The sequence below is a fragment of the Amia ocellicauda genome, chromosome 22 (genome assembly GCF_036373705.1).
Source record: "Amia ocellicauda isolate fAmiCal2 chromosome 22, fAmiCal2.hap1, whole genome shotgun sequence".
Classification (NCBI taxonomy): Eukaryota; Metazoa; Chordata; class Actinopteri; order Amiiformes; family Amiidae; genus Amia; species Amia ocellicauda.
The window spans coordinates 12462255-12489622 of record NC_089871.1 but is presented as its reverse complement, the minus strand read 5'-3'; the positions used below and the strand labels follow the sequence as shown (position 1 = coordinate 12489622).

The 27368-nt window shown below is 43.4% G+C and overlaps 2 protein-coding genes across 5 annotated transcripts; one reads left to right on the top strand and one right to left on the bottom strand.

The window, feature by feature from the left end:
- The first annotated feature begins 4732 nt into the window (after window positions 1-4732).
- ncln (nicalin) lies at window positions 4733-14765 on the top strand. Of its 4 annotated transcripts, none has more exons than XM_066695115.1 (15): window positions 4733-5057; window positions 6096-6286; window positions 6722-6866; window positions 7042-7136; window positions 8225-8305; window positions 8718-8821; window positions 9112-9200; window positions 9521-9660; window positions 9862-10037; window positions 10219-10306; window positions 10506-10544; window positions 10737-10897; window positions 11028-11081; window positions 12450-12528; window positions 12921-14765. In XM_066695115.1, the coding sequence occupies exons 1-15, from the start codon at window positions 4883-4885 to the stop codon at window positions 12981-12983; spliced, it is 1680 nt and encodes a 559-aa protein (XP_066551212.1). In that variant the 5' UTR covers window positions 4733-4882; the 3' UTR covers window positions 12984-14765. The 4 variants fall into 4 exon arrangements, with proteins under 4 accessions (XP_066551212.1, XP_066551211.1, XP_066551210.1 ...); XM_066695114.1 differs by having other exon boundaries at window positions 10734-10897; XM_066695113.1 differs by having other exon boundaries at window positions 6722-6887.
- Window positions 14766-14822: 57 nt separating this feature from the next.
- On the bottom strand, window positions 14823-27021 carry cers1 (ceramide synthase 1). The gene is made up of 7 exons (XM_066695116.1): window positions 25845-27021; window positions 19717-19876; window positions 19252-19432; window positions 18927-19088; window positions 18431-18578; window positions 17914-18059; window positions 14823-17632 (listed from the first exon to the last, which is right to left on the bottom strand). Exons 1-7 carry the CDS (start codon window positions 26097-26099, stop codon window positions 17590-17592), a joined length of 1095 nt encoding a protein of 364 aa, XP_066551213.1. The 5' UTR covers window positions 26100-27021; the 3' UTR covers window positions 14823-17589.
- Window positions 27022-27368: the final 347 nt, after the last annotated feature.

Here is a 27368-nt window from a genome sequence, read left to right as displayed (position 1 = left end):
AGGAGCTACCCTGCCAGCTCCCTGCCTTCCTGAATCTCACACGCCATCAATCACGACTAGAACTGATCTGTTGTTTTCTCCCCCCCCCCGCAGTTCTACCACTTTTCTACATCTGTTAAGTATCTTTTATCTCTTCTAGATCAATAAAGACCTACATTTATTTTTGTACCCTTATTATTCCATGAATTGGTTGTCAGGAATTGAGAGTAAAAAAATATAAAAACAATATCTGACCTATAAATATCGGCAGAATCAAGACCTCCCTCCAGCGTGTGGTGATTTGGAGGGTGAAATGATTACGTATTGAAAGGATTGGGTGCTTGAGAAACAGCTGGTTCTTGGGGTGTAAAACCCTCAGACCATCGAGCAAACTTTTCCCCCCTTTCATTCAAGCTCACTTGCAAATGATTCTGTCACTCAGTTTAGTCAGAGGACAATGTGAAACGAGAACAATTGTTTTTCCTGATTAATGCCATTATTTCCCCCCACCCCCCCATTTATCTGCTCTCAATTACTCAACCACAATAATAATTTCCTTAAGTGGTCAAATGAATATGTTTTCCTTTACCATTTATGACACAAAGCTACCCTTCAAAAGAGCTTGTGCATCATAGTTGGCAAACCGCTGCCACCGTCTAATAAAATCTGTCACTTCTGTATTTGCTTGTTCAGTTCATTTTCACCACTACCCAGTCAGAGTTTTTTGGAGTTTCCCAGTGCAAACAGCCTTGTGCCGATCAGAGACTTTTACTTGACATGGCCAGCTGCCTGCTGGGAGCGAAAAGGTGAAATAAGGGGTTTACAGAGTCAATAAACAGCGCAATCGCCTCCTTAATGCTAGAAAGCTAATCCCTCTCAAATCCGGGGGCAATTACTCTCACAGAGACTGAAACTCTTGTGCGTCTGGGCAAAATGCTTCTCTGTCTTCCAGGCAGTGTCACAGTGTCAGGAGACTCTCATACAAGAGCAAGTGTGGAGCCCTGGCCCTGCAGTGCCCCTGCTTTGTGTCAGCAGTCACTCCAACTGACCCCTCGGTAGTTTAACTGAAACCTTGACCCCGATTCGAGCTGGGACTTTTCTTCATTCGACTTTTCTTTCTTTTTCTTTTTGAAAGTTGTTTCCAGTCCCTGCACAGTTGGTGAATTCGAAATCACACAGACAACTGAAAAAGAAAAAGAGGAAAAAAGAGAGAGAATGATTCAAGACTGTGGCATGTGATAAAATAGATGGTTCGGCGTCTGACGACAACTTCAGAGATGCTGCGGCTTCAAATTCACTGTCTGATCGCAGCATTACAGCCTCAGCATCTTTAAATCCCCCTGTGTCACTGGAAATTACGACCGATTAAGTAAATGGCCACATCCATTAAGTATCTCAGGTGGCATGAAAACTGGAAGAGCCTGGAGTTACTGAGGCCCAGAGAAGGCAAGACCAGCTAACAATGCCTGCGGGGTTGGCTGGTGTTTCTCCCCACAGTCCCCAGCATCTGCCAAGAGGCCGAGGACAACGAGGAATGCTCTGCTGAAGAGCCGTGCGGCGTTCAGGGCTGACAATGGCCGTTCCAATCCACTGCGCTGCTGGATGAGTCTGTAACGAGCCTCATTGATCTCTATCAGCCCCAAATCAACACAAGTTGGCCACGGCCATCCAACCAGCAGACACTTTAGCTGGGAAGACAGTTGTCCTAACTTCTGAATTTGTCTCTCTTTTTTCGCCGTCGTTCCCTTCGATTGCTCCCCAGAGGTAAGGGAGCGTGAGCCCTGCATTTAACGGATAATTGCCCGGCTGCATGTAAAATCATGAACTAGAAAATGGGGAGAGTTCCACACCTAATAGGATTTTCCAGATTTGTTTACTTATGGCCCTTTCATAGCCCTGGCGAAAGAACACACGCAACGGAAATAATGAATCCTCGGGTCCATTAGGGGAGATTACAGGGCATTGTTTGGTCATTAATCTTCCACTTACTCAAGCGGCTTTGCCAACCACACACACACACACACACACAAAGAAAGTGAAAAAGAACGAAGATGACATCATTTTCTAGCGCTCCTCATGTGCAACCGAATCCAGTTTCTATTCTGCCGGGTTATAAGACGCTTCAACATCAAACGCCCGATGTCTCCTCTGGAGCCAGATGTCAGATCTTCCAATAATTTATTAAAGTCAGATAAAAGCCCTTCACACCCACCACTTTAAATGGTACAGGCCATGTCATGATAGGTGTAATTTTCCATCCTGTGGCTTCAGTGATTCCATATATTTATTTTTTATCATGACACATTCCTGACATTTTAAAGAAATGATTTGTATGTGTGCTATACAATTTGCTTAGATTACTTCCTTCCCATAAAAACACAGGTGTTGATATAAATTCATACTGAACGTGTGCTTATCACAGAAGGGGGGTGAGAAAGTGCCATTCTGTTGAGGTGTGGGCAAATTTAATCATTTGTAAGATACCATCCAAGCATCCAGGTTAATTTGTATGGTGCTTAATTGTAATGGATTTAATGACACTGCAATTAATCTGATAACAGGTTGGTGCTGCCATTACTCAGTATAGTTTTAAACATAGTAAAGTCAACATCTGCAACCTCTGCACTGAACTCTGAAGTACGTGGGCTTTTTTCATATCATAAATGTATCACAGGAAGCAGGATAAAATACTGCTAACAAGGGAAGTGGCATATCATGGGTCTCCCTCTAGTCGTAATTATGGGTCATTGCACTCGACTCATTACAAAGGCAATTGTGCTATAACCCCATGTTCTTATACCTCGTTAACATCAGCAAATACCCAAGCCAAACTTAAAAATAAAGGCGACTGATTATTGTGATTATTATTATTTACTACTACTGCTACTACTACTACTACTACTACTACTACTACTACTAATAATAATAATAATAATAATAATAATAATAATAATAATAATAATAATAATCCGCTACAACAATCACTAACTCCCACAGCTTTTGTGCTAGATGGATCAAATTTCATATAGTAATTCTTCTTCAGACAGAGTATTGTTCAAATAATGCCATTGTAATGCCAGAGCGCCACAGTAAATTGAAACACATTCCTTGAGAAATGCAGTTGTAGTCACACCATTATAGTGTAGCACAGTACAGAACAATGCATTATACTACAGTCTATATAAAAACACAAAACAATAGAATGCATTACAGTACAGTGAAACACAATATAATACTTTGCATTGTAGTGCAATCCAGTATATTACTAGAGTGGAAACACAGTAAAGTGTAAACAGTTGTAAAATGGTCAAAACGCAGTACAATATAGTGTGGTGTATTGTGGTATAAACAAAGTAACGTATCAAACTCTCTACCTCTTCCATTGTAACCAACAGCCTGCATTGAGACAAAATGACTAATCACAAGTGTCTTTATTTTGAAATATGATTTTATGTCAGTGATATGATGATGTTGGATGATATCTGTCTGTTCCCTAAGAAGTTAAGCTTATACTCTCCTCCATCTCCTGCAACTGTGTAACTGACAAACACAGTGTGTTGGAAACATCATAAGCAGATATCCTATATTGGCCAAAAATAAGCCTGCATCCCCCCTGTCCCCTATGACACACCCCAAGTCCCCTTTGACACAGCCCTGTCCCTAACGACACACTCATCCCCTATGACACACCCCAGTCCCCTTTGACACAGCCCTGTCCCTAACGACACACTCATCCCCTATGACACACCCCAGTCCCCTTTGACACAGCCCTGTCCCTAACGACACACTCATCCCCTATGACACACCCCAGTCCCCTTTGACACAGCCCTGTCCCCTATGACACACTTGCCCCCTATGACACACCCCTGTGCTGACTTACACTTGCAATGGCACCAGTCCCTATTATGCCAATACCTGCAGCTACCAACCCACCCACCCTTTTCGCCACCAGAGGGCGATACTGTATCAAAAATCAACGAGACCTGCTTCACAAACAAGGCAGCTTCTACCAAATCTCCAGAAACACTACATGAATATGGAACCTCAATGGAATATAAGCAGGTATGAAACAGCGCCCTCTATTGTTCATTTCAATACCATTCCCAATTAAACATTATTATTTGTTTTTTATGGTAAACAACAAAAACGTTTTTGTTTACACTAACATAATTAACCACTGAAAAATGCCCCGTTCAGTTTTAAGCATGAAAAGTTGTAGTTTCTGTAAGTTTAAATAGTTGTTAAAAAGTAAAGTATACATTTAAAATACATATGTGGAATTCGTCCATAATTGTCTGGTTTATAATGTTTAACGCAGGCGTAATATTAGCTTACTTGCTCCTCTAAGAATAAACTACAATACCCAGAGTGCTTTTGTGACATTCAGGCCCCGGAGAAAAGGCATCCTTTGGCATACAGGTCGCGTTTGTATAGCACCGATTTCCGCTGATCTGCGCGGCTCCACCAATGGGAGCGTCGGAATTCTGCAGATCTGCGCAGAACTGCGGAAATCTGCGCTACAAGATCTATTATCGTGAACGCAGTCGCAGGTCCTGAAAGACCGTGTCCAAAATGAGGGCCTGTAACAGGTCAAAAAAAATCAAATTAGAAAATATAGAAGATTTAAATACTGTACCTTATAAATAAATATATGAGTATATTTGTAAACGCGTTTAGAAACGTGTTTTTTTGCCCCAAAAATATTGACGTCCTTTTCGTGCCTGAAAGACCCTCCCCGATTTAGGAGGCCACAGAAAATGCCCGAAGGACCTCTCCTGTGGTCGCGTTGTAGTGCCGAGAGTGAGCTGTCACTTCCAATCCATTGAATCAATTGGGACGGGGATTTCGTGGTTTGAAACCTAAGACACTTGCACTCAATCCAACCCTTTGTCACGGCATCACCATGTTCGAGGAGGCCAGCGAGGTGTTCGAGAACATGTTCAAGTCCTCTTTCCCGCTGACTTTCATTGTGTTTCTGCCTGCGGTTCTCATCCTCGTCTCCCCGCTGCCAGCCGAGGCGGCGCACGAATTCACGGTGTACCGCATGCAGCAGTATGACTTGCAGGGGCAGCCTTACGGTACGTAGCACGGATTGATCGCCGATCAGTTCAAGCAAATGTAGACTAACTTAACTTATTGTAGTCGAAGATCATGTATAAATCCAACTATATAGGCTATCGCCACTAATGTAGGTCACAAGCGCTGATGGGTGAAGCATGCCGAGGCCCTGCAGTGTTGGGGTAAAATAACATCAATCCATTTGAAAGCAACCGATAATGAACAGATTGTACCCATGCAAAAGACCAGAACAATGAGTAAATCTTGCTCTGTGTACATGTGTTCAAAATACTCTATGGCAGTTATTCCCAATCCTGGTTCTGGAGGACCCAATACCCTGCTGTGTTTTGTTCCAACCAAGCTCTAAATTACTTAATTGAACCTTAATTGATGTAACAATCTGCTTAGATTTGACTTTAAATGGTGTAATAAAAGAGTTGGCTCTTTACTGAGTTCTTATATATATATAAGTATAAAACTCAAAACCACCAGTAGATTAACATTGTATTTGTATTAAATTCTACTGAAGGATATAGGATCAACTTTAATCGGAAGTATATAAAGTCATATTTGTAGCAGTGTTTGTAAGTAGGTGGATCTTTCACTGTCTACAATGTTGTTTTGATATTGATATTCCTCAACTAGTGTGCCCTTTAAAACAATACACAACACTATCACTGTACAGAAAGCAAATACGCTGTTATGTTGCAGGTAGAACCAATGTTTATATTGATGGATACAGTCTGAATCATACTAGTTATTTTGGCAATTATATCAACAATTATGCAGCTGAGTAACTGTCTCTGTCATGATTGTGTGTGTTCACAGTCTGACTCACCCCCACCCCTTACCACAGTGTATCATGCCAAAGGACTACTACATGCATGCACTTGAAATAATTGAATAGCATCCTTCAGCTCACTTGGCCTATTTGCTATGTCTTGTACTGCATTTCCCTTCACTCCATAACTTAATGGGAGTTGCTTTGCATAAATGCCTCGGCAACATAAATGAATACACCCGTTGCACGGTGGTAATTGTAATTGTCTTTACCATAGGAACCCGCAACGCTATTTTAAACACGGAGGCACGTACTGTGGAAGCAGAGGTGCTAAGTCGCCGCTGTGTAATAATGCGGTTAGTGGATTTCTCCTTCGAGAAGTACCAGAAGGCCATTCGCCAGTCGGCAGGGGCTGTGGTCATCATCCTGCCGCAGAATATGTCCACTATGCCTCAGGACATTGTGCAGGTAAATATCTCGGTGCATTTAATATATATAATTGTTTTTTTCCCTCCTGCAACTGCTCAGACACCACATGGAGGTCTATGTTTCAAGTTGAAGTTAATGTTTGTGTTTTATTCTGCTATCGTCAATGTTTATTAAACCTTCCAATAGCTGGTTTCCCCTTTGCTCCTGTGCTAATCTCAGTGGGCCAGTTTTAGGACATGTCTCCTAAACCCTAAATCAACTGTAGCCAACAGAAACCTCAAACCTGACAGGAAATCAGCTACAAACAGGGAGAATCCTGGTAGCTTAGCCAGGAAGGTTTCAGATTAGTCTGGAGTTGTTTCAGAAGAAGTTTCAGGATCACATTCACAGAATAGGATTTCCCCAGTCTGCCAAATCCTTCCTGAGTCACTCCTGGGACTCTCATGCTTGTTCTCCTCCGAAAACTCCTTGCAGCAGTTCATGGAGATGGAGCCGGAGCTGCTGGCCACGGAGACCATCGTTCCGGTCTACTTCGCCCTCGAGGACGAGGAGCTGCTGTCCATCTACGAGCAGACTCACATCTCCTCCTCCTCCCAGGGATCTGCCTCGGCCGCAGAAGGTATGAAGACAATCAATCCTGGTACGATAGGCAACGTTAGGACATTGTTGTTCTGTTTTGTTGTCTGAAGTTGTCTTACCCGTTTGAAATCCCAGATAATGCCTTCACAGTAAAAAAAAAAAAAAAAGTCTGCACCTTAATGACAATTATTGGTGCTGTCCTTTCTCCCTGCCAGTGTTGCTGCACACAGCGACGGCCAATGGCTTCCAGATGGTGACAAGTGGAGCTCAAAGCAAGGCTGTGAGTGACTGGGCTATCACTAGCCTAGAGGTGGGTATCCTACTGGTCAGACAGGCTCTTCCGGCTCCTGGATGTGTCAACCTCTGTACTGCTGGGGAAAAATGCAAGTCGAGAGAGAGAGAGAGAGAGAGAGAGAGAGAGAGAGAGAGAGAGAGAGAGAGAGAGAGAGAGAGAGAGAGAGAGAGAGAGAGAGAGAGAGAGAGAGAGAGAGAGAGAGAGAGAGAGAGAGAGAGAGAGAGAGAGAGAGAAACAGAAACCTTGGCATTCCTCAAGGATTACAGTCTGAATGGGTAATGCATTCTGTGTGTGGTGTCGGAGACTTTGCCATATATTAACTGATTTGGGGATAGTTCTGTGAAGGGCAAAAGGGACGGAAAATCTTAAGGTCACAGTAAAAATGGCGACTGAACACTTTCACAAAATACGCTTGGCCAAGTAAGAGAGTATTTGAACAGGAATGTAATTTCTACATAACAAAGCTCAGACAGAGGCAACGTAATACTGAAGTATTGGTAATGAGCAAAATATTAATACTAATGGCAGGTGAAGAATCCTAACATTTTGAGAGGATTTCTGATGGATCATACCTGTCCACATTGCTCTGGAAAAGACATGCAACCCATTGACCCATGCCAATCCATTTACTTTAACACTATTAACTTGGTAATAAGTCACAGGAGTTGGGGGGGCTGTCTTAGTTGCATATTAACCACTCAATGAGTTGCAGCTGTATGTAAAAGAGGAGATTGCATCCGAGCAGCATCTCAAGTCAGAGTTAAGCAGGCTTAGCAAAGCCGAGAGGATTTGTGGGGGAAAGCTGTGACTGCTTGCATCTCAGACGGCTTTCGGCTCCCAAGCCATACGCTTTAGTGGATCTCATTGCATGCATTAATTGACAATCCTGTGGTATCCCTTCCCCGCCGGGCTGATCTCTTGGCAGGACAATAAAACCGCTTTCAAAAAAGTGCCGTTCGCAACCGGTCCCTTTAAAGGTGGGACAGTGTCTTTTTGAGTTGCCCAAGAAAACAACCACCACTGCTGTAAACAAATTTCTTGTGCGAAGCCCGACGTCAAAGTGGCTGTGTTGCTGACCATGTTGCACCATTTCTCCTCCCCAGGGAAAACTAGCTGGAGTAGGGGGAGAAGATCTTCCGACCATCGTCCTGGTGACCCATTATGATTCCTTCGGTGTGGCTCCAGTAAGTCTCCCCTCCTTCACCTCCGTCTTCCAGATCTCTCTTCATCCAATTCATAGCTATCCTATAAACCCATATTAAAAAGAGATAAAGCAGACAAGTCTTCTAAAAAAACCTTAATGAGCTGAGGGGGGAAACGCCTCTGTATCAAGGTTGCTTGATGCTGTTTCACCAATGAACAAAATGGCGCAGATACGTTTTTTTTTTTTTTATATATATATATGTATATTTACATTTTTATATACAAGCACCACAGTCTTCACACCATAAACATTCCTCCGTCAGGAACTGGCACCCTGTATCTTCCTCTGAATCTGACTGCGCTGGTTTGCGCCTTATCTTGGGCAGGGAGTGGGAGTGTGGGCGGTATAATGATGCTAATCTGCCTGGCCTGTTTCTCCCCACCTCCCCGCAGTGGCTCTCATATGGCGCCGACTCCAACGGCAGCGGGATGTCCATCTTGCTCGAGCTGGCCCGCCTCTTCTCCCGGCTCTACACCTATAAGAGGACACACGCAGGGTAAGAACTTCCTGACGGGCACTTCCTTGTGGCGCTGGCCAGAAGAGTGTGATAGAGACGGTTCGCATGTTTTACAGAGTAATGTGTGGGTGTGGAGATAGCTCTGATAAATGGGGGACAATGGATGTATTTTGTGGAGCTTTTTAAATCTAGCAGGAAGTATGTTTTTCAGAGCAAGTTAGTGATTCTCACAACAACAAGTATACCTATTTTTCTCAATCATGATTTTCTGCTGTTCTGTGAAAACTGGTCATTGTGTATCGATTTAATATCTTGTGTGTGTCTTTTAGGTACAACCTGCTCTTCTTTGTGTCAGGAGGTGGGAAGTTCAATTATCAGGGCACCAAACGCTGGCTGGAAGACAATCTGGATCACACAGGTACAGCTTGGGTGCTCCTTTGATCAAGCTGTGTCCTTCAGTCATTATGGGATTGAAATCTTAAAACAAAAACATTATTAAAATAACCTAAAATTGATTTATAGTTTGCGAATGTAGCTGGGTCCAAGAATGAATTCTATAGAAAATTCTATTCATCCACTTCACAGAAAGCTTCTCAATGAGGCTCACGTTTCGTTGATGCGTGTTATATGTGTAAGCACGGATGATATTTTGGGTAGACCGCTGTGCTCAGTGGAGAGGGAGTCGACGGGTTCGCACTGGGGTTCCTGTTGTTGACGGCCTTGTGTTCCCCTCCCCAGACTCCAGCCTGCTGCAGGACAATGTGGCTTTTGTGCTGTGTCTGGACACTTTGGGCAACGGGGACAGTTTGCACCTGCACGTGTCCAAGCCCCCCAAAGAAGGAAGCCCCCAGCACACCCTGCTGAAAGAGCTGGAGATCGTGAGTGTTGCTCTTATCTGTATTGTGCATCGTGTGGGCGCTCAGTATATTTTCCCTTCTCTGTGTTTTAGATTCTTCCATTGGGGTTTGCGTAGCTTTCGCCTTTACTGTCCCTGACTTCCTTGTGTGTGTGAGCCTTGGTGTCTGAGGTTCACAAGCAGTCGCACGCTAACAGCTCCGTTCTGGGCCTCTTGTCGGCAGGTCTCTGCCCAGTTCCCAGAGGTGAAGTTCTCCATGGTGCACAAAAAGATCAACCTGGCGGACGACACGCTGGCCTGGGAGCACGAGCGCTTCGGGATCCGCCGCCTGCCCGCCTTCACGCTGTCCCGCCTGGACAGCCACCGCAGCGCCCTGCGCAACAGCATCATGGACATGCGGTGAGGATGAGAATAAGAGTCCAATCAAATCTAAATCTCTGGTTGACACTGCAGGTGATCTGGCTGGTCCAGTTGGGATGGTGACTGGAAAACACAGGCTGAAGGATTTGAAGATGTATGGATTTATAAAGGATGCTGGTGAACAGGGTTTTGACCACGTGCCTTTGCCCCTCCTGTCCAGATCCCAGGTGGATTTGAAAAAGCTCAGCCGCAACACCAAGATCATCGCAGAGGCACTCGCCAGAGTCATCTACAACCTGACGGAGAAGGTAAGCGTCCCGGGACCTGAGGCACATCGTCAAAGCCTCAGTTTGTCACCTGGGCCCGTGGCTCCCTAAATCTTTCTTGCCCGTGTTGTGTAGGCTCTCTTATGTTGTCTGACAGTGATACTGCACTAGAACGGTGTGGAGAAGTGAGAGCTGCTGCTGGGAACAGCTAACCGTAACCACCATCTCTTGTTTCATTCAGGGTGCCCCCGAAGACCTGCAGATCTTCACTGAACAAATGGTGAGCAGATAAGATCTCCTGTGCTGTTCCACCTCCCCCACCCTGTGTTCTGTGCTATGCATGACTTCCCTCTCTTACCGTTTGTCCTTGTTGGCATAACAAACACTCTGTTAGCGTGGCGTTGCCTGTTACTGCTGGGAGAGCACCAGGGCAGGGAGGGAGTAAAAGCCAGTGTGTCTGTGGTCTCAGCAGGTGCAGGATGAGCAGCTGTCCTCGGTGGTGGACTGGCTGACCGCCCAGCCGCGGGCCGCCCAGCTCATCGACAAGGACAGCAGCGTGGTCAGCACACTGGAGTACCACCTGAGCCGCTACCTCAAGGACGTCAAGAGACACTACGTCAAGGCTGACAAAAGGTAACCACGTCGCCCCTCCCCCACCTCACCGGTGACTGGGACGCCATAGTTGTCACTCTGTGTTGTCAAAGTCGCCAACAGTAACCGTAAAGACTTCCCTGGTTGTAAACTTTCTCTCTCTTTCCTTTAGGGATCCAGAATTTGTCTTCTATGATCAGCTAAAACAGACTATGAATGCCTACAGGTAACTGGCTTAATGGGAATCGGAGAACAATTTAATTTAGAATTGATTTACTCTTTTTTAACGGTTGTGGTTTAGTTTTGTAAATGGCCAGATTGTTCTGAATTCAGGGTTCCCACGGGTCATGGAAATCCTGGAAAAGTTATGGAATTTGAAATTTCATTTTCCAGGCCTGGAATTGTAAAATATCCAGTTTTGGAAAAGTTATGGACATTTGAAATTGACCTGAAATGATGATGATCCTATAAATTGTGTTCGTAAGCTTATCATTAATGCCAATCTAAATGAACCCTTTTAGGTGGTGAGTCCTAAAACTGCCGGCTGTGCCCACAGTAGTGCGGCTGTGTTTTCTGCTTGTTTGTACATGCTAAAGTCCGGGACACACTAGAACTTCTAATTCTTCTAATTTGATGCGCTGTAGACCATGCCACACCAATACAACTCCCAAGCGTGCGTTCCCTTTCCCGAGAAAAATGGCAGGGATCCCATATTCGCAAAGAAAATAAAAAATAAATATGAAAAAATTACCTTTCATAATCATTTGTATGGTGTGTGTTGAAACATAGATCAGTGCATTTTTGGTTTGTGTGTACGTGCTTGTGTATATTTTTGTATGCATGTGCTTTATGTCCCGTTTTGATGGCCCCATCTCCCGGTTAAAACCAGTCTCCCTGCCGATTGGGGATTATACAGTTCATTTATAGGCTATAGGGTGGGGAGATGATGGTACTGGAAACGGGAGATATATTAATATGGGCTATATGGGGATAAGGAGACATTGGATACAAAACACATAGGCAACTACAAACAAAATGGTTATTATTATTATGATTATAAACTACTTAGTATGCTTCTTGTACACTGCCCGACGCGCTTCACTTGTTGAAAACAAATCTTATGTCTTCACTAACACTAGAACTGCCATAACCGCATTTTGAAGGGCTGTTGCAATTCAAATGTAAAAACCTGTGTATGTGAATTTCTCCCGCATATCCATTCTTGTATGATACTAAATATTTTGATTAAATACATATACGTCATTTCAGCTGTAAACTCCTCAAATGTAATATTATAAATACTTATAAATAAATAGCTCTTGTCTGCCTGTCCTCTGATCGGCTCAGCAAGTTTCAAACTGTACTTTGGGATTCAATCTTGATCACATTGCAAACCAAGGTCTCTGGATCAATGCCGGTTTGGTGTTAGCGTTTAGAATGCTGTAGGCACTACAGTTCAGCATCTATACAGGACGTAAGCATGTATAGGGACTATACAGCATGTAAGAAGTTTTGGAATTTCGCTGGTAAAAATTTTCCAAAGAGGAGAATGTTCCCGTATTAAACACGGTCTGCTTCCTCCTTTCTTCTCCAGAGTGAAACCGGCTATCTTCGACCTGCTCCTGGCCGTGTGCATAGCAGCATACCTGGGGGTGATGTATTTCGCTATTCAGGTAAGCAGACCATCAACGTCCAGAGCAAGTCCAACATGAGGAACTTCCTATCTCGTCCAACTGAGCTCTCAATTACTTAATTGAACCCTTAATGAAGTAACAGTCTGCTTAGATTTGACTTTTTAAATTGTGTAATGAAATAGTTGGTTCTTTAATAAGTTATTTATGCATTTGTATTTTTAATTTAAATCCCCTACTGTTTAAAATAATTAAAAGGATCTGATTTAGGAAATTAGTTTTTGTATTTGTATTTGAGTATCAATGTTGCGTTGGGGGTTGGGGATAGGGTTGAATTATGTGAATGGAAGAGTGTTGCGATCCTGTCCCTGAGCCTAGGTCTATATTCGATACTAACCATCTTCCTCTCCCTCTCTCTCTCTCTCTCTCTGCAGCACTTTGGTCTCCTGTACAGTGTTGTGCGCAGAGTGACACAGCCCAAAACCAAGCTGCATTAGTGACCCTCTCTTCCGTCTGTGCGTGTGCGTGTGCCTGTGCGTGTGTGTGAGCATGTGTGAGTGAGTGAGAGGGAGAGAGACACTCAACTCCTGTTCTCTGTGAAAGAAAGAAGATAAAGGAGTATGACCAAGGAGCCAAAAGTTTTTTTTTTTTTTTTTTCCTTGGTGTTGAACATTTTTCTTTTAAATATCAAACACGGAACTATCATATGAGCCTGTATTCTCCTTTGCTAGCCGGTAGAGGGGTGACTGGATTATGAATATAACTTTGATGCTCCACACTGCCCCTCTCTGGCCACTCAATCATCTTGCCCTCCCTCCCCACACACACAAAGACACACACACACACACACACACACACACACACACACACACACACACACCTGATCTGCCTCGGACGGTCCCAATGAAATAATGGATTCTCCCTGGGGCAGCTAAATCAATCCACTTCACACAACAATACGACGGGAAATTTTGTAAGATGTGATATTGGTCAGGACAGTTTTGGCTTTGGGTCTTGTTAGGTGATGATTTAAGTACATCGGTGCCTTTTTATGCAACACACTACATAACATTAAAACTTCCCGGCCTCCCCAATTATTATAATTTAATTTTTTTATAACCATTTCTTAGTTTAGTGTTCCAGTGTCAAACTATCAATTTTACTCCACAAAATGAATACACACACCTATATAAATACACCTGGGGTATGAATAATTTTAAGTGAGTGATTTAGACTATCTTAGATCATCTAAAGCCAGTCATTTAGGATTGACACCACTAAATCTCCTCTTTCCCTTCCAGACCGCATGTTACTTCAGTACTTCCATTCTCTGTAGCATCTACAGAAACCGTGACCTTAATAAGGGGATGTGCTACAGCTCTTTTGCAAGGTGACCTTTAACCTTCTACAATACTGTATGATCCATTATTGCACTGTTACTACCATTTTTAAACACTTTTTCTGAATTGCCGAATAGGTTTTATTTATGTTGCTGTCTGAATTGGTTCTTGAAACGAGAGGTGATTTTTTTTTTTTTTAATTGCCACCACTTTGAAAGGTACTTTTTAATAGTTCCTTGGAGAGTTTTGTACTTTTTTTGTTCTCTCTTCCTCAGGCAAAACTTAAGGCAAGTGGGACAGTGGGTCCAGTCTTCATCTTGGCTGCTATCTTTAGGGTAGAGGTAGTAGGGGCTGTGGACGTCCGCACTACACTTTGGTACTAAGAGTTCCCTTTGCAGTCGAGCGTCCACAGCTTTACGATAAATGGGAATATGAGGAGAAAAGCGTCATTAGCCATAGACTTCAGGTGCCACGGTGTTTTATCGAGCAGCACGCGAGACTCCACTGTGCTGTTTTTACAGGGAAGTATTTAAGTTGGGGTGGGTGGGGGGGGGTTAAAGTAAGCTGTCTGCCTTCTGTTCTCTTCTACTGTTTACATTGGGGTTCGAAGACGAGCTAAATATTGGGATGAGCGTTTGTACAGAGTTTGGAAGTGCTGCCTTCCCCTTTCTCACCAACTCTACAAGAAAGGCCATCTGTCTGCATGGTTTATCCAACCGGTGGGGACTCTTTCTACACAAGGCTAATGGGGTACATGTTTATTTATCGAAGCAGTGAATGCTTGACTGTGCACTGAAGTTTTTATTTTTATTTTTTTCTTTACCCCATTTTATCACTTCTTGTCGAATCGTGTTGTACCTGATCCAGCAAACCTGATTCTCTGAAAATCGAAAAAAAAAACACTGAACAAATAAATTCCTTTTGTTGAAATACTTCAAACATGCGATGCGCCGTCCTTTTCTTTCTCTAGGAAGAGGACAAAACAAAACAAACAGCCCCGGATTAATTTTTTTTTTATTACAAAAAAACTAAACAGGGATGTACAGGTCATACTCGACTGTTCACATTTTGAGTGATTTTAACATTGAACATGCAGTCTTTAAAAAAAAAAAAAAAAATGGGAGGGTGGGGATCGATACTGAGTTCAAAGGCTTTTACAATTTGATTTAAGGTAGAGATGGTCAGCTGGTCTCTTCCCTTTTCCAATGCCTGTCCTGCCAGCCCAAACATAATTCATGTAAAGTTCTTGCGATTAAGCGCATCCCTACTGCTCACTGTCCATTAGCATAGCTGCTGTCGAGTCGAGAGCTCTGAAATCCCATTGGTTGTCTGCTGACACTTGTGTGTGGTTAAGTAAAGGTTTTGGCACAGTCACTAAGCACTAGTAGACCAAGTATGTAACCGTTTATGAATCCCAGGCTTCAGTTTCATACCTCAAATTGGGGTGCGTGCTTTTTAACTCCTTATACAACCTGTTCCAAGGCAATGCAGACTAGACAAAAATCTGCGTTTTGTCGACCAAAATACTGAACATTTGGCTGAGATTCAAGTTTGTTTTTCTCTAGCAATGTCCACGAAAAAAAAAATCTCCCATTTGTATCTGGAGATTAGATCTACAGCTGGTACCTTCAAAAGTTGTGTTTTTTGCTTGTTAAAGAGTAGAATCTAAGAGAATATATTCTTTACAGAGCTAGTGCTCTGTGAATAAAGGTGATCTACCATTTACACTCCGAAAAATTGATTATAGATGGAGTGTTTCTTTTGTGCTGTACAACAGTGAGGGCTACCAACCCAAATATACTTCCCTCCCTTGTGATTCCACACCCCTAAAGGACATCGACTTCAATATGGAGGGAAATTCATTCTGTTCTGCATCTCACGTTAATTCTAAGCCCAGCCCTCGTAAGTGAGAGAGCATCAAACACAGATAATGTCAGATTTTGTATTTATTTTTTGCAGATAAGTGATTATTATTATTTCTAGTAAATTTCACAAAAGGAACGCGAGTTAGGTGACCTCAACAGATCATTTCAGCTAGCTGGGTGTATAATGGAGCTGAAATGTAGGGAGGTCAAACATCTGACTGTGCTCCAGGGTGCCGACTTGGGTGTTTCAGCTAAACTGCAGCAAACGCTAAGAATCGGGGTCAGTTATCCCGTACTGTCGCAGGACACAACAGGAGCACGAACAATAGTAGAAGAAACCACAGCAGCTGAAATAAACCTAATAATACCATTATTTAACACCCCCCTCCCCCTCAAAAAAAGAAAAAAATCATGTATATATCCCAAAGCTAGCAAGCGATGAGACTGGAAGACAAGTTGCTGAGAGAGAAGACTGACTTCTCTGAAATCAAGGCTCTTCGCTTGTAAAACAAGGGCTTGACCTCTGTCTGAACTGGGGCACTGCTACAGTTACAGCCAAGGCTACCCATTCATTTACTCCCACGTACAAAAATGACATGACTGAAAAGTGAATGTTTTCATCTTGGCTCACATGGTTTTCTTAGTTTATTCTGGATGATAAAAATTGTATAATCAACTGGTGGCCTTAGCTCTTTTTCTCTCTCACTTTGAGGAAAGGTAGTCAAGCATATAAAAATGTATGCATTTCAGGCTCCTGAAAGTTAATCTGTGTCAGACTCACATTATCAAGAGCAACTCACTCAAACTCTGAAAGACCAGTGTCACCGCTGTAATGTCTTCAATCCCAGTCTGACAGGATTGATTCATAAATATATACATTTGCAGTGAAAATACAGTAGTAGGGTTCCCCATTTCTGTTTTTTTTTTTGTACATTTGCAATAGAAGTAATATAATTCATATTCTGACATCTTTACTACAGAGAACAGTCACTTGATATAAATTAAATAAGCCACCAAAAGGTGTCTCAGTGTGTGCTACTACCTGACCTAATAATCTGATTATACAAGTGCATAATGATACTGGCTACAGTTGACACCATTCAGTTGAAACTGATTTATTCTGAAATTAATTAATTCAATCGTAGTTTGTTGAGTGCCAATTCGGCCTAGAGTTGATTGCATGGGGGTGTATAAACTGTCACTCCATTGATTTCCATTGATGTCATTAACTGAACACTGAAGAGACATCACAGATAAATACATGTAGTTCAATTAACATGCTTTATTCAGCTAAGCAAATTGCTGAATAACGTTCCAAATGAAGGGTTTGAATAATTTCCATACAACTGTAGCTCGTGCTTCTTAAAAAGTGTATTTTTCATGCTTAAGCTCCTACTGCCTTTTTAAATTGGTGAGAGGTTGGTAAATGACCACTGATCGCCTTTTTATACTTTTAAGAATCACTAATAAGAGATACCAAACTCGGCTTTAAAAAGATTTAAAAAAAAAACACACACTAGGTTGATGTGAGTGTTATTGCGTTAAGTCTGGTGACATTCTAACATTGTCTAACCTGTTGAGACCTAGAGAGAGGAAAGGGTTAATTGAGTCTCAGTGTATGTCTTGAACACAACAACGGCATTTTACATCCACTCTGACACCAACATTCAAGCCACTCGCACAAACTTTTTTTTTATACACGCAACATCGTCGTATGACAAAACAAAAGTAATTCACAGTGCTATCATTAAAAAGAAGAAAACTTAACACTGCCTAGAAGATTTTTTTCCCCCTTTTTTCTAGGCCATCTAGCTATCAACCGTTCTTCAGAATTAGCCAGGGTCATCAGTTTGCTTGAAGTTACAGCTATCTGTCAGGAGGTGGCGCAAATGGGGCTTTTATAAGTGCTTGTCTTTCATTATTCCGTTCTTCAGGTGTTTACTGGAAGTAAGCAAAGAAAAAAGAGCATTAGCTTTGAGTGGGGAGATAGCGCAGGTAAAGGTGCGTCTTTTGGTTGTGGCGTCACATTTCTACGTATCAAAGGTTAGTTTGCGCTGTGAGTAACATGATTCTGAAGGACATGCAGTCATAACTCTTTATCGTTGCCTTTGATCAGCAGAGAAGATGTCAAATGTGCCAAGAGGTTATCTCATTCTCATCGTGTTTTTCACAGGGAGGAAACTGGATACTGAACTACCTTCGGGGAGCAGGGTGTTTCTCACCTGTCTTTCCAGGAGTTGTAATGCGTCGGCTCGACTGGCTTGCCGTGCATCGGCGCCCTCTTGCTGTCCTCTAAGTCATATTCCCTCACGTCGTTCACCTCCCTCATCTGCCCCGTCAGCACTTTCACCACGAACAGCATGATGTACTGCAGGGGGGCACCGAGAGAGAGTGCAAGACTGAGGCTCCTCTTGTTCCCACATGAACTCCGTCACTAATCAAGGCTGACTTTCCGTATAGTCCAGTGGCTGCACTCTCAATTAGTTAATTGAAACCTTAACTGAACTTATAATTTGCTTCATTCCACCTTTAAAATGGTTTAACTTATACAATGTTGGATAATGCTGGTACTTTAATACTGTCATCTGTAATGGTTTTAAAAGATTAATTAGCTTTGATTAGGCCAATTATTAGATCAATTAAGGAACAGAGCTCTTCAGGTCCAGGGGTGGAGAACAGGGCCCCCAGGACAGAGGCTTTCACCAGACAAGACACTGTGGAACCGCCTTGTGTACTCACCAGGAACCAGTAGATATTCATCAGAGTGAGGGCAAACAGGAGGGAGTTGAAGAAGAAGTAGAAGGGGATATTGGGGACAGACTGAAGACTGGAGATGCAGGAGGCGTTGAGCACTTTAAGAGGAAACCAGTAAAGCCGAAACCAGAACCTGTGCCAGAAACACACACGGACAGACGGACACGCGGACAGACAGCTCAGTCAAACACCCACCAAAGCTTCGGCATTCTCATACTGAGGGTCCTCTGACGATATGCACCAGTGTGATCTATAGCATTTCCCTCCCCGGTCCCAGCACAATGCCCGAATCCCTTACTCCTCTTTACTACTACCTTTTGAAGTCCTGGACTTCACTAACGTACAGATTTTGTTTTTTTCTTACTCTGTTCCAGTCTACACTAATCATCACCTTCCTTTCCAGGACACCTCCACACCTGCAAATGTATTTGTTGGCACCAGAAAAAAGAGAAAAGCGACCCCTGGGACGGGTAAGCCTCACCAGCTGATACTAAAGCTGACGCAGACCATGTTGGAGATGATGTCGTTGAAGACATGGTAGACCCCTCCCCTGTTCCTGAAGTAGACGTTGACCTTCATGAACTCCAGTTGGATGTCGTTGACGTCGTGGAGGAAGAGGACCAACACTCCAATGCTGTGGTACCTGGAAACGGAAATGGACCGAAGTCAGAGGACAAGTGGAACATGTTTGTTGACTGATGCTTCTATTTAACACACTTTGTCTGAGCCTTTAGGGAACCCATAGCAAGACCATGGTCAAGAAGAGCTACTGTGAGGGGGGGAGGGTGACGGTAGACACCTCCTACCTGAAAGCGTACGAGAAGATGATGAGAGCCAGCGTGACTATGTGATGGACAACCATTATCACAGAGTCCTTCCGCCAGGCATCCATGTAGACGGTGGCGTACAGCGAGTGCGCATAAAAACTGCCCTGGATCAGGTAGGCAATGGCAATATCAGTGGGCACCTCCATCCCTCGCTTCCAGTCTGAATGGGGGATTATATAAATACAGAAACACCACAACTTACGTCAGGACTGGATGTTTGCGGTCAGCGATCATTTGTGTTTCTACCAGTTGCTGCCAAAGCTCGTTAGCAAACTGCTTCTACTTGGTAGTTGCTTTAAAGAAAAAACAAAACATCACCAAATGTGTTTTCCTCTCTCCCCATAATAGAATGCTGAATAGGACAGTATATTGGGTGAACAATGTCTCCTGGCAGCTCAAGCATGATTATTAGAGTCACTCCACAACATACACTGGGATCCCTACCATAGAAGACAGAGGGGGGGTCCTGGAAGAAGGAATACTGTGTAAAGAAGAGCAGGTAGCTGCTGTACGACCAGGACATGGTGTAGAAAAGCAGCTTCCACGCGCTCTCTGGCATCTTGGCTACATCTTTGGGCAGGAGGCGACACCACTGGCCAAACGGCTAGAATGACAACAGAAACACTCAAGTTACTCTCGTCACCTCTCTCTCTCTCTCTCTCTCTCCTTTATTGGATTAAAGGAGCTAAACCGGCAGCCTGAAGGGGCTCCTTTTTCCTTATTTTCTTCTTTTTAACAGAAGGAGAGTGGAGAGAGATTGCCAAGAAAGATGGAAAGCACAATGGCAGGCAAGCAATAATCTGATTCTGCTTCTCACATTTCAAAGTATGCAGTCATTGTGTCTCTAAAACAAGGCAACAAGGAAGCATAAAAAAAAAGTCTGATACAATAAAAAGTTTGATTCAGTGAGAAGCAAAGAAAGACAAGAAAAAGACAAGAAAGAAATTGTTGCTTTGGAGCCAACCCCATTCTTGGAGATGTCTGTTAATAGTCTAATCCACCTTTATCTTGGCAGATATCTTTTTGATGTTCTTTTTTTTTTGCTAACTGTACCAATAAGATCATCTGAGTGTCATGTTAATCAGAAGTTAAGTTGTCTATCTGTTTAAGAATCTGTGGAAGCCAATATCTGCACCAGGATCAGATTATTTGATGCCCTCAATACATCAACATGAAATTAATCAGTTTTCTCCAGTTCCCACAGTTAACCAGTATATAAATAGGCAAATGTCTGACACTTACACTTTAGAGCAAAATCCCTTTTTAAGCTGCTACCCCTACTTCGAGATCTCATTGAAAGGACTGAATAGAGGGGCTGTAATATACCCACAGCAGTCTTGACTCTGAATGCCATCATAGCTGCATGGCATACTTCTCTAATGTAACGCTGTCACTGAGACATACTTCTACACAGTGTATGCTTATAATGCTCAGTCCTTGGGGCTCCAATCAGTTGGGAATATCCCCCTTAGACCTCAACCCCCCACCATCCCCAACTTGCGTGAGTTATTAATAGACTACAGCTGTCGGTAGGGTTTTCTTGGGGGGCTGCTGCTCCTGGAGAGAGGGTGTCATATACATGTCCGGATGCCAAATCGAGCCAGAGATATCATCAGTATTTATCCCCGTCATAGTGTTTCAGATGCTAAAGAGGCGGGTTCTATGTCATATTTGAAAACTGCCAACAACTGTTGTTTTGTTCTCATCATATTTTGAATTGATCGTGCAAGGGAACATTAACCGTGGCATGAAATGTTATCGCTTCGTATGGGTTTGTGACTTTGCGGTTCTGCTTCTTTTTATCTTATTCTCGAGTGGCATCTCAGAATGAGGAAAGCTCATTTGTTTCTCTGTGATGATTCTATCCTCGCCATCTCCCACTGGTTGTATGTTTGACATCTATTTTGGAGACTGTACATTTTTAAACTGGTACAAGCAAAATAAATACTATGTTCATGTTTTTTCTTTGCAAAGATGGAAGTTGAAAAGGGGCTGGTGGTTTCCCCTAGCAACATGCAGATGCTGCTGAATCAGTTGCCATGGGAATAGCGGCACTGCAGCAGAAACGTTTCTCCTTCACGACAACACCTCCTCTCCCTCCCTCCCTCCCTCCCTCCTTCTCCCTGCCCGTCTATCTCTGGGTGGTCTGGAACTGGGAACTGCCCCTGCAGGTTACATAACACTGCTGAGGAAGGATCAGGGCTCTGTATTTGTATGGACATCCATTCAGTGAAATCCCCTCACGGTTATATGCTAGGAGACAGATACCATTACTGGAAAAAATATCTTCTACTCAGACAGACAGGTATGGCTGGGCAGGACTAGAGGTCTGTTAGTTTGCTGTTCAGTGCCACCTCCCCTTTATTGACCTTGACACAAAAATAAATTCATTGTTAAAGTTCGATTTTTGATGTGAAACCTACCAGTCTGTGGGCACGTCTGAAGTAACCATTTAAATAATTATTCTTCCTTCACTTCATGGCACACTATGTAACCAGAACGAGTAATTTTATGCACCGTGCCAGTGCAAGAATGCATTATCACACAAAACCACACAGCAGATTCAAACTGTTTACTGAAAGTCAGTCCCAATGAGAAGTAAATGGGGAAAAAAAATACTTCTGGGAACCCAATATGTAATTGGTCAGAACTCAGAGGAGGCATTAGCTGCAGCACATCTGTTATTTATCAGCGTTGCTCCCTATTCAATGAACAGGGTGTGTTCTCCTTAAAACACCTCAAGTGCTGCCTTGTTTTGAAATGTCTCTGTTTATGGCACACTTTCATTCTGATTTGCTTTCTATTTTGTACCACTGAATAGACAAGGGGATATGTCTACTACACTCTCCCTGGAAATTGCCACGGTTTCCCACCTTAGACTGTAATAAAGGTCTCTGTGAAGTCTCACCAGGACACAGGTTAGAGGTCCTGACCAATCCGACGAAGTCTAGGACTTAATGAGACATCTTTCAACACACAGTGAGCATCCCTTTTTTAATGGAAAAAAATACATGTGATCCATCTATAATTTATTTGGCCTTTTCTACATACTAGATCCCCATATGTGGCTTATATATAATGCAACAGACTGGCAGGGAGTTTCAGTTGCCTTTGGCCACACTGAGAAACCTGCTCCGAATTTAAACCTTACACGCTCAAATCTTGGGTGGGTGTGCCAGCAAATTTTAGAAAAGACGCACGTTAGAAAAGTTAAATATGAAACTAATTTGTCATTTACATCAAAACAAAGCTGTCGTACTGTCTGTCGTATGACTTTTTCGATCAGCGCTTCTCTTTCTACCTTGTGAAACATATTTACAGATGTATCGACCGAATTCACAATCTTACACGGTGGATTAAAGATCTCCATGCTGTGCACAACCTCTAGTCAATCATTTAAAGATTAATTACATGAAGAGGAAGCACCAGGCCGGGGCAAACCTGGGAAAACGTGTGGCGATTTCCAAATCGCCCAGTCGCAGATCCTTGCCAAGGAAGAACAGATTCCTCCGATGTTATTTGCGTACTACCGCAGTGGTCCAAGTGTGGAAAGGATAGATGTTATCAAGAGATCTGTCTGGATTTTTTTCTTCTCGTATCGTTTTGTGTTGTTTGTTAATTTCCCACCTCCCCCCCCTCCCCATCATTTCTATCCATCTTTGCCAGCTGTGTGGGGCACAATGCGTTCTTGGGCGCTGGTTGGGTCTATTCATCGGAACAAATGCTCTGTTGTGTCCAGTGGCACTGCCAGCGCTTTATCGCTCGCAATTAGGGAAGCCTGGTGAGCAGAGAAGCCCATGCTCTGTGTTTTCACCGTGGGATCCCAAGATGTTCAGGGCAAAACCGGACTGGAGTACCGCAGACCTGTTAACCAGCTATTACCATGCCAGACCCCGGTTAGATCTACTCACCTTGACTTGCCTCTGGATTGATAGAAGCCCCAGCTGCACCAACACACATTGTTTTATGTTTTTAATATTTTTTGAATTTATTTCAGTCACTCATGAACAAAATACTTTTCCAGATCTATACAGAGTGTGGAAACTGTGGCAGAAATGTATTGACCTCACAGAAATCATAGCCGTATCCTGACTCAGCGAGACTGTACTGTCAAGGGACTGGCTGTCCGTAATGCACAACGCGGCACAGCCCCGGAGAAAGATATGCTTGGGTACCCCGAGCTCAGAGACATAAAAGCTAAACTGCAATGAAGCACTTTCCACTTGTCCACAAGATTGCATTGTTGCCTGTGGATCCATAAGTAGGGACTGTGTGTGCCAGTATAATTAACCTACGTGGGAAAATACCCTTGCTGAACTGGTTCCGCCTTCAATGTGTTTGGCCACTGATTGTCAAACACTATCCATCTGATCAAATCAACAACCCATTGAACGTCAATGCTGACGAGCGTTTATGTAGCGGCATCAGGGAGGCTAGAGCTGTGATCCCCACATCCTCTCTGTCCTCCCCAGATAACACGGAGAACGAGGTCAGCACCCTTGCCAGTCTCGCCAGGACTCTGGCGCTGTGTACTCAGCTGCTCCTGGGTTGTCACGGATGAAGGGTTTTGGAGTAGAAATCTATGTTCTATAACAAACAGACACTATTTGCTTTCACAGCATTATCTTTCTTCTAACACCCTGTCTGATAAGGGACTCCTATAATCGCATGGAAGATCATTTTTCATTGCTGACAATTCTATTGCCCTACTTAGGACCCCCTTACCACTGAAGAAAACATACCATAGCATTGAATTATCCTTATCTCTGTCCTTTTTGCCTATGTTAAAGTTCAACGTGCATTCTGCACGTCGGGGGTGTGCTCAAGGTTGCTGGATAAGTTAATCTCCAGATTTACAGCCCAGCAATAGCAAAACTGTGTTAATCAATCAGTGTGTGTGTTGGCATCTTCTTTGTGAATGTGCCATTATTAGAACTTGAAACTATTATGTACGAAGTAGAACCGCTGTATGAAACACACGTCTAGCACAAAAGCTGTACATCGAGGAGTAAATTATATTCTGAATGTAATGATTAATAATAATAATAATAATAATAATAATAATCCTGCAAGAGAACAGTGTGTGTTGTTACATGCAGTTTCATACAATTTCAACAAAATGCAAAACATGCAGTGTGTTAGTCAAAAGAGAGTCCTGGGGTGACAAAAACCTCATCATAACGACCAATATAGCATACAGGCCTATTATTTTACCACTCCACCACTGGTCTGTGTCTGTCAGTTTCTCTGTTTGTCAGTGTGTGTCTGTGTGCCATCTCCTGCTATAGCACTGGCCTTTTGCAGTGGAATAAACACAAAGACAGCAGTGACCAGAAAGCAACAGTAATACAGGCCTGTCCTCGTCCGCTGTGCTCACTGTATTCTGGTGAGGTGGAGTTCTGATAGTGTCTATTCACAAGGCAAGCACGCACACACACACACACAAAGGAACACCATAACATGTAGTGTGGTGTCCTGTGGTCAAAGCTAAGTAAAGTGTAGTGTGGTGGATGCACTATTTTTGTCTATGAAAATGCAGTGTGTGCGTATGTGTATATACAGTTAGGTCCATAAATATTTGGACAGTGACACAATTGTCATCATTTTGTCTCTGTACACCACCACAATGGATTTGAAAGGAAACAATCAAGATGTGCTTTAAGTGTAGACTTTCATCTTTAATTTCAGGGTAGTTACATCCAAATTGGAAGAACGGTGTAGGAATTACACCCATCACACCTAATGTTTTTGTTCTCTCTCTGATTGGTTTGTTTTGATTTCTAAGGCAAAACGCCCAAAGAACAAGCAGGAACTAAAGACAGCTGCAGTACAGGCCTGGCAGAGCATCACCAGGGAAGAAACCCAGCATCTGGTGATGTCTATGGGTTCCAGACTTCAGGCAGTCATTGACTGCAAAGGATTTGCAACCAAGTATTGAAACTCACAATTTAATTCATTATTATGTCAGTTTGTCCAAATACTTTTGATTCCCTAAAATTGAGGGGACCACATATAGAAATGGGTGTAATTCCTACACCATTCACCCAGTTTGGATCTAACTACCCTCAAATTAAAGATGAAACACTGTTTCACTGCAAATCCATTGTGGTGGCGTACAGAGCCAAAATGATGACAATTGTGTCACTGTCCAAATATTCATGGACCTATATATATATATATATATATATACACACACACATGTATATATGTACAGTGAAATATACAGTAATAGGAGGAGTGGAGGGTTACTGACTTCTGCACACTTCAGGATTCAAATCACCTCTAATTTGAAACACAGTCATTTGGAAGTAGTGACTAATACAACTGACTGTCCTACCAGTTTGTAGCTGAACCTGGCAGAGCTTCGTTTGTTAGCAGTTCAACCAGCACCAACACCAATCCTGACATTGCTAATTCCGTCTGTTCATTGCAATCGGATCAACTACTGCGTCCATCAACTGCACACACTTCTGCGTAAAATGCGCATTTTAGCATATGCACTTATGCTTTAAATCCAGCTACTGCACTACCCTGCCTAGCCTATTCCAGTTGACCCAAGCTATAGCACCTACCCGAAACAGACACGCTGACAGCACCTGCCGGAGCACCGTCCAGCCGAGAGCGCACAGCAGGAACAGGGCCACCTCCGCCCGGGTTAAACTGGCATTGTCCAGCAGGGTCCGTTTGGAGAGCTCCCAGCCGCAGCTGCTGCAGTCCTGATAGGCACTGAGCATGGTGGCATATCCCTTCAGGACGAGCTCCGCATAGCCGGGCATGGGCTCCGCGGCCCTCACACTGATGCTGGCTTCATCCTGGTGCCTTTCCATGGTGACAATAGCGACACTAAACCCGCAATTCAATGATCAGCTCCTGGATGGATATTTATAACGCCAATGGCACAAACTTCAACATGCGCAAAGGGTTGTTTCTGTGCTTCTCTTCCAGACGTCCTGGGAATCAAGCCATGGGCCCATTTCCTATGCGGGGCCACAATGTGTGATTTAGAGACAAAATATACATATAGGGATCTTTCCAATGAGAGGCTAGCACTGAAATGCGCTCAATGGATTAAAAAGTCCAATACTATAAGTCAATATCTTAACATATAGCTCTGCACCCAAATGGGATGTCTTTCAGTCTCTTCAAAATCATACCTCTCAATTCAGAGGCTGCAATTGATGAGCGCTCACAAGTCGGGTTTAAAATACTCCTCTGTTACACATGGTGTCCCCCAGGACTGATTCAAAATGCTTACTTTAGGTAGTGCTGGAGTAGATGCAGGTGCGCTTTGGCAGGCAGCTTTTCATTTTAAGATCCGCTCGCCTTGGTATCAGTTAGTCCAAAAATAGTCCTCATGGGCAAACGACTTGCAAGGATTCAATATCTCAAACTGGCCAATTTGGGTGCCGGGGTGGGGGGAGGGAGAGGAAAACCAAAAAAGAAGGGGGAAAGAGCCGGATTGTGTATGATCCCTGTATGATGGAGAGGCTGGCGTGCAGTGCGGCTGGATGCGATGGTGCTCTTCAGCGCAGACTCCCCGCTCGCCGCCCGCTGCAGGGATGCATGGGAAACGAGGTCAGCACAGACAGACAGACAGACAGACAGACAGCAGCAAGACGTCAGATGTATAATGCACAGAAGAATAAAAAACAGAGAGACAGGTTCCTCCTTGACCAAGCGCCCAGATCTCCAGTGCGGTCACGTCCCGGTGAGGATGGGAAAGTCACACTGACGGCCGGCCAGGCTTTGTATAACCGAGACTACAGCGCTGGCGTGACGTCACCGCAGCCCGCTGGCCTGCGCTGGGGCTAAAGCATCGCACTTAAAGGGACAGGAGGGTGACGATTTACACGTCATCGCTGCACAACAGGCCTGGCATTTCGGAGCACTTTGATTATAAAATGCATTTGTTCTCATTTAAAATAGTATAACGCTATTGATCGGCTGAAGCGGCTTTGAAAAATGGTATATTTAGTTCCATATGTGTGACACTTAATTACTCATACAATACTCATCCTCTCACTTTTGATCCATAAATGGTTAACTAGACACCAATTCCATGAATGAAATAGCTTTAACTGAGCCATTTTAACATC